Below are 6,000 nucleotides of genomic sequence, written 5' to 3'. Positions count from 1 at the left end.
CCCAGCTCGGGCCACAACACAAGCAGCAGACGCTGCTGCCGTCCATCGGGGCAGGGGAGGGGTTGAGGTCACATCCAGCGCTGCCGCACGGCACGAGCAGCAGAACCCACCCGCGCTTGGGGTGAACGGCCAGGGGTGGCACCCGGTTTAACTATCCCAGTTCAACCTGCTGCTCTCCAGGGCTCACCAGGTGTCCCCGTTTCTCCTGCCCTTGCTAAAAGCAAACCCAGAGCTGCCGCTCCCCGCGCTGCGGCCGAGCGTAACGGTGCGACGAGGCTGCGGGTCCTCCAGCAGAGCAGGCGGCCCAAGAGAGGACGTTACAGGCTCTATTTTTAACTCTAAAGTTTAAACAATTACAATTTATTATCATTTTTTTTTTTGCATCCTATCCTTTGCTGATCCATTCCCAGCAGCCACTTGAAAAATTCAACCCATTAAAAAGGGGAAGGAATTTGTTTTCCTCTCTCAGAAATGGTTAACTTCAGTGACGCTATTTGCACAACAAACATCAAAACACCATTGTCTTTCCAGTCACAGCTTTGAGAGTATTTCATCTCTTTAGTCAAACGAACGCTACAAAGGAAACAATACGCTCATGTCATAAACATCACAAACTATGAGGAATATAGATCTTTGGAAAAGAGGGAAATGCATTCATCGTTTCTCATTATACTATAGTCAACTGCACCAGTTAAACAGCCCGTAAAGTTCATTCAAATACACATCTTCCTATAGAAGTTACGCAACTGTACAATCTACCTTTCTACTTGGCACCTCTAGTTCTACACGCGGTCAATGAGAATAGATATACAATAGTTCTACAGAGAAACCACTGGAGTGGAGACGCAAACGGTCCCTTTCGGAGCTCAACGGGATTTTCAATAGATCCACAATGCTACATTCATGCTACCAAGTTCACTGAAACGGGATTTTACTTTAGAAAAGAGAGGGGAAGAACAGTTTGTCTGTCTCCCGTGGAGCACAACCACGGGAGGTAAAAGGGTCAAAAAGGGGGAGTTTGTGTCAGCATTTCGATCCTGCCACTACATTTCCTTCTCCACGTCACTTCGTGCTCTCACCGCGTCTGCAGCCCCCACCTCTCACCAGCACAGCTAAATAGAGAATTAGCATAAATTTTGTTTTTTATATCTGGCATTTTCTTCTGAAAGCTGCAGACCGGTGCCCATTACCCTCTTTGCCACAAGTCTGGAATGTGTGACCGAGTCAAGAGGGTCAGAGTCCGACCAGGGACGAGACGTGGCCACCAAACCCCTGAGGTCGGGCCAGCGGCTTCCGAACAGCTCCCGACCACAGCCCACGCCTGTTTGCTTCAGTATGTTGCTTTCAATACCTTTAAACCATCTCCCTCCACCTATTCCTCTCCTCACTTACTCTATATACATTGTTTCTTCACAAGTTTTGCTATAAAAACTGCTATAAATGTACAGGGTTCAGCAGTTCTAGCCAGTCTGCTCCCCAAAATTACAACCACGGATATGTCACGGGGGAAGGAGCACTCTACAGATCAGAACAATGAGTTCTTTTTGTAAGTATTTAAAAGATTTGTACATATATTTTCCTTCACAATCAACTAATTTTAGATACCAGGAAATCAGGAAACCAAGGTCACCCTTCCTGGTTAGTCTCCAGTATGTTTTACTTATAAAAGAAATAACTTGCATCACCGACCAGAATGGCCAGAGTGACCTGCGCAGACTCTAAGTAGTATTTATCCTCTGAACAGGAGAGTAGAAGATTAAATGAACCCTTCCCAAAACAAAAAGCAACCTAAAGAAACAAAAAAGTAACTATATTCCCCAAAAAATCCTCAAATATCAAGTACAAATGTGGGTTGTCAAACCGCTCTGACAAAGCTCTGGGTTTACTCTGTCCTATGCAGGAAGGGACGTGAGCAGCTCAGACCAATAAACGGGTCTTTTTAGCATCGGTAAAGAGGTGGTTTATACACAAACAACTGGCAGTCAAGTGAACGTGGGGAAGAGTCAAACTCGTTCTACAACCCCGTGCCGTGTCCTCCGGGAGCTTTTCTTCCCAACGCCGCAGGAACGGTCCCCTCGGAGGTTCCGCCGGTCGTGTCGCCGCACAGCGGGCTGGGCACAGAACTCAACCCAACACACAGCGAAACACTGGCATGAACGAGTAATTACCATGGCTATTAATTGCTAATTCATTTTTATACCGTAGCGAACCCGGCGGAGGTTTCTTGGCCAGGCGCCGTATTTCTAACCTAAAGTATTTCAGCAAAACTAAAGTCCCGTAGTTTTGCGAGCAGCAAAATAGAAAGTAACCAAGTTGTGTCTAATTGGAGGAGAAATACACATTCGTGAGAGCACATACAATTAGTGCACACAGCTACTCTGAAAGTAATGAACCAAACTGGATTAATCAATGCAGCAGACATGCAGGGTCTGCTAAGTTACATTAAAACCACGTTTGCTGGTGATTAAATATGTCTACAGAAGATATATTACCATTTTGAATATATTTTCAAGCAGACCAAAAAACACCTCATCTATTGGTTACTGGTGTGTTATTTTTAACTAATTTAATACTGGGAGGGATTTTAGCCCTCTCGCTATAAAAATTGCACTTATTTTCTATTAAACAAAAAAAAAAAAAAAGTTAGATTTCAATTCTATATTCCAGTACATATCCACACTGAAACTGGATCATCTTGAGCTAAGCTTGCAGGAGTAGGTGTAGCAGTCCTTGCTCTCCAAGATCCCCAGCACAGAAGATCCCATCAGTACAAACCCCTCTGTGCTCTGGTCACTTCTTCGTCATAGTGCATGGGTAACTGATTTTATTTTAATTTTTTTTTTTTTTTTTGTAAGAAAACCTGAGCTTTGAAAGTCTTTAAAAGGACCCGGAATCAAATCTGGCCCATTCTGACCCAAAACAGCTCAGTTCTGCAAGGAACTCCGTCCTGTCCTCGTCTCGCGCGGCTCCTCCTGCGCCCCCGCGGCTCCGGCCCGAGCCCAGCGCGGTGCCAAACCCTTTCCCTCCAGTCTCTCTTGACCCAGGAGACTTTCCTCCCCACACATTCTGAGGGCTCCTTCTCCCCTCCCTTGAGCGCCGCTGCCTCCTTTAGGGCTCTGAAGGGCTCCCCGTGCCAATAAAAAAGTCTCTCTGCGATAAGCATGACTTCTTGGACACCGGTGATCAACTTCCTCTCGCAAAAGTCTTCTCCAGCTCATAAAATGTCATCGTAATCCAATAGTTTAGAGTGCTGGCGGGTCTTCCAGAGGCGGTAAAGGCGGAAGTCAAAGTAAGTCTCGATCATTTGCTTACCTAGGAGAAAAACGAAGCAGAGGGTTACACCCCGCAGCACGAGGGAGACGCGAGGCCGCAGCAGCAAAACGTGGGCATGGGGCACAGGAGAACCCTCCGTGTGCTTCACCGGGAGAACTGCGGCGTTCTGCACGTACCCAGAGCACGCGAACGTGCCCGTGAGCAGGAAACATCTTTCTAGATCTCCTCAAACCATTAAAGGCTCCTTGTAATCCCCTGGCAGGGTTAGTCCGTGGGGGTGGGCACTGAGCACAAAGTCTGTCTCCAGACTTCGACCTCCCTGCGCTGGCTGCAGAGAATCAGCCAACAGACCCCAGAGCCTGTGCGAGACAGGCACAGGGACTCCAGAAAATGACAAATGAAGAGTTAACCCATCGGAACGACTTCATGAGAGACATTCAACATAATCAATATTGAAAATTCAGAATAAAAATGAACGTTAACAGGCTGCCTGTGTCCCGTGGAGCCGTCTCTCCTCACAGCAGCAAGCTCGGCAGGACACGCTAACGCCAGCTCTGCGGCGCTGGCACCTCTGATGGGACGCGGGGCTGTCGCAGGGCGGTCACAGACCGAAGGCCACACACAGGAGCCTGCGACTGCGCTTGAAAACACAAGGGCAAACCACCCCGGACTCCCAGACAGGGCTCAAGGACGGGATTTTCGCTTCTGAGGCCCGCTTAAGATTAGTTTCAGATGACTTTGCGAAGGATTAGAGAGGTTACACTATTAGCGCGTCCCAGATTGATCAAGGGGATAAATCCAGGCGTATTCCTCAGCCCAGCCTCCTGCAAGATCAACTGCTTAAATGCCTGTGTGCAGAACCCGCTGCCTTGCCTGCCAAGCTGCATATAAACCCAGGAACTTCCCTGCAAGTCGCTTCTCAGCACACACGTATGAGCACATTTGCTATAAGATCTATGCAAGCGCTGTATAAAGCTGGGTCCAAACCTCAGGAGGATGTGCAGAGAATCCTGCGCAGCTCGAATGTGCTCAACTCCCATCCACTGCTATGGGAGTAGGTGGGGGTTCAGAATAACCCATCAGTGCCGATGCCAGCTGTGAGAAATATCTGCAGTGCTTATAGCCTAATGCTGCATGTTTTTATCTTTCAGGAGAACAAAGTACCAAGGATCGCAGCAAAGATAAAACAACAATGGCAAATTCAGAATATGTCGCTTACGAAACTGTATCCATAACTACTCACATTGACCAGAGAACAGGAAAAATCCTACAGCCACTCGAAATATCCTGAGCCACAGGCAAAAAAACCCAAACCAAAACAAAACCAAAGCAGCCGAAGATGTAGAATGGCTAAAACAGGCTCCATCCCAGTCACTTGTTGGTGACACAACTTACTCAGTACCAGTGGTTTGAGTCCTGGAGAAGAGACCCCTGCACACTCGGTTACAGAAAATGTTCTGCTCCCAAGTGCACGTCTCCCATGCACTTCACATGCCCTAATAATGTGGTAAATCTCTTAAACTCAGCCTGCAAAGCCACCCACTATTTAGGCTGCTTTACCACTGCCAGCAGCCTGGGAGAGGGCTCTGCAGCTTCAGGCACAAGCAGGACAGACGAAATGCGAATGTGGAGGCATTGCGAGGGAAAACCAGGTCCAGCAACTGAACTACACAAGGTGATTACAAGCAAAATGAAGATCATGGCAGGGCTTAAGGGAGCTCCAAATTGGTTTTTGAGGAAGATGCCCACTGAAGGAGGCAGGCTGATTAGGAAAGCGTGCGTATTTGTACAGAAAATTAATTACCTTGAGCTGATAGTTCAAGTGGAGACTCAAAGGCAACCCTATAAGGATTCATTAAGTTTTTCAGATTCTGAAATAGCTGAAAGGAAAACATATTGAGAGTTAGCAGCTGAAAACAAATGAACTCCAGGGCACCCAGAACTGCCCATCCTTGTTCCCTACCTCTGCAAAACCTTCCACTCGAGTCCTTTCAAACACCTAGCTTGTCAGTAAAAAAATAAAGTGCTCTGAATGACAGCTCTCCTCAAAGGTTTCAGTGCTTCGCCTGCATGTCACTTCACATTCCCCCTCTGCCCTCTGGGGAAGGCACAACCCACAGGGCGGTGGGACAGGACGGCAGCCGGTTCCCACACAGCAGAGGAAGGTTTGGATTTCACAGCGTGGCTGTTGCCTCCCTGGGCTTGGTGCCGCCCAGGGGACATTGCCAAAGAGGCGACCCAGGCAGCTCTTACCTTCTCCCCATTGGGGTTTCCAAGAACATAGCAGCCCATGATGTGAATGATATTTGGTTCAGGATTGGCTTTACTCATCAGCCGGCTCAACCTCTTCCAGAAGCTGGTAGAAACATGAAAAAACAAATACACAATTAAAAATTTAGAAAAAAAAAAAAAGTCTATCTCCTCATATGCATGAGGAATCACAAGGGGGTGTGTGCACACACGGCTCAGGAGGGACGTGAGGCTTGTAGCCTGAGGAGCAAGCTGCTCGGGAAGAGCCTTTGGTTCTTACACAAGGAGGAGCAGGGACAGAGCAAGGGCTGGAGGAGCAGGCCCAAGTCCCGTGGCAGGGAAGGAAGAGCAGCCCATGGAGCCAAGGAAGCTCCAAGGTGAAGAGAATGGAGCAAAGTCAACCCAGAGTGCTTTTAGACTGACGGTTTTACCAAGCATGCTCTTCTTATGGCAGTTCCCTCCAATTTCCTCTCCCAT

General features: G+C 47.9%; 1 protein-coding gene across 6 annotated transcripts in view; it reads right to left on the bottom strand.

Moving 5' to 3' along the window:
* Positions 1–501: 501 nt before the first annotated feature.
* NSMF (NMDA receptor synaptonuclear signaling and neuronal migration factor) overlaps positions 502–6,000 on the bottom strand; it is a 43,163-nt gene continuing 37,664 nt past the window's right edge. For all 6 annotated transcript variants that reach the window (XM_065648422.1, XM_065648424.1, XM_065648423.1 and 3 more), the window contains 3 exons: positions 5,527–5,629; positions 5,078–5,153; positions 502–3,312 (listed from right to left, as the gene is read on the bottom strand). In XM_065648422.1, the coding sequence (XP_065504494.1) occupies positions 3,215–3,312; positions 5,078–5,153; positions 5,527–5,629 (277 nt within the window). In that variant the 3' untranslated portion in view covers positions 502–3,214. The remainder of the gene's footprint in view (positions 3,313–5,077; positions 5,154–5,526; positions 5,630–6,000) is intronic.

The sequence above is a fragment of the Caloenas nicobarica genome, chromosome 19 (genome assembly GCF_036013445.1).
Source record: "Caloenas nicobarica isolate bCalNic1 chromosome 19, bCalNic1.hap1, whole genome shotgun sequence".
In the NCBI taxonomy this organism is placed as follows: Eukaryota; Metazoa; Chordata; class Aves; order Columbiformes; family Columbidae; genus Caloenas; species Caloenas nicobarica.
Note: the sequence above shows the minus strand (reverse complement) of the source record. Positions and strands in the feature narration are given on the sequence as shown.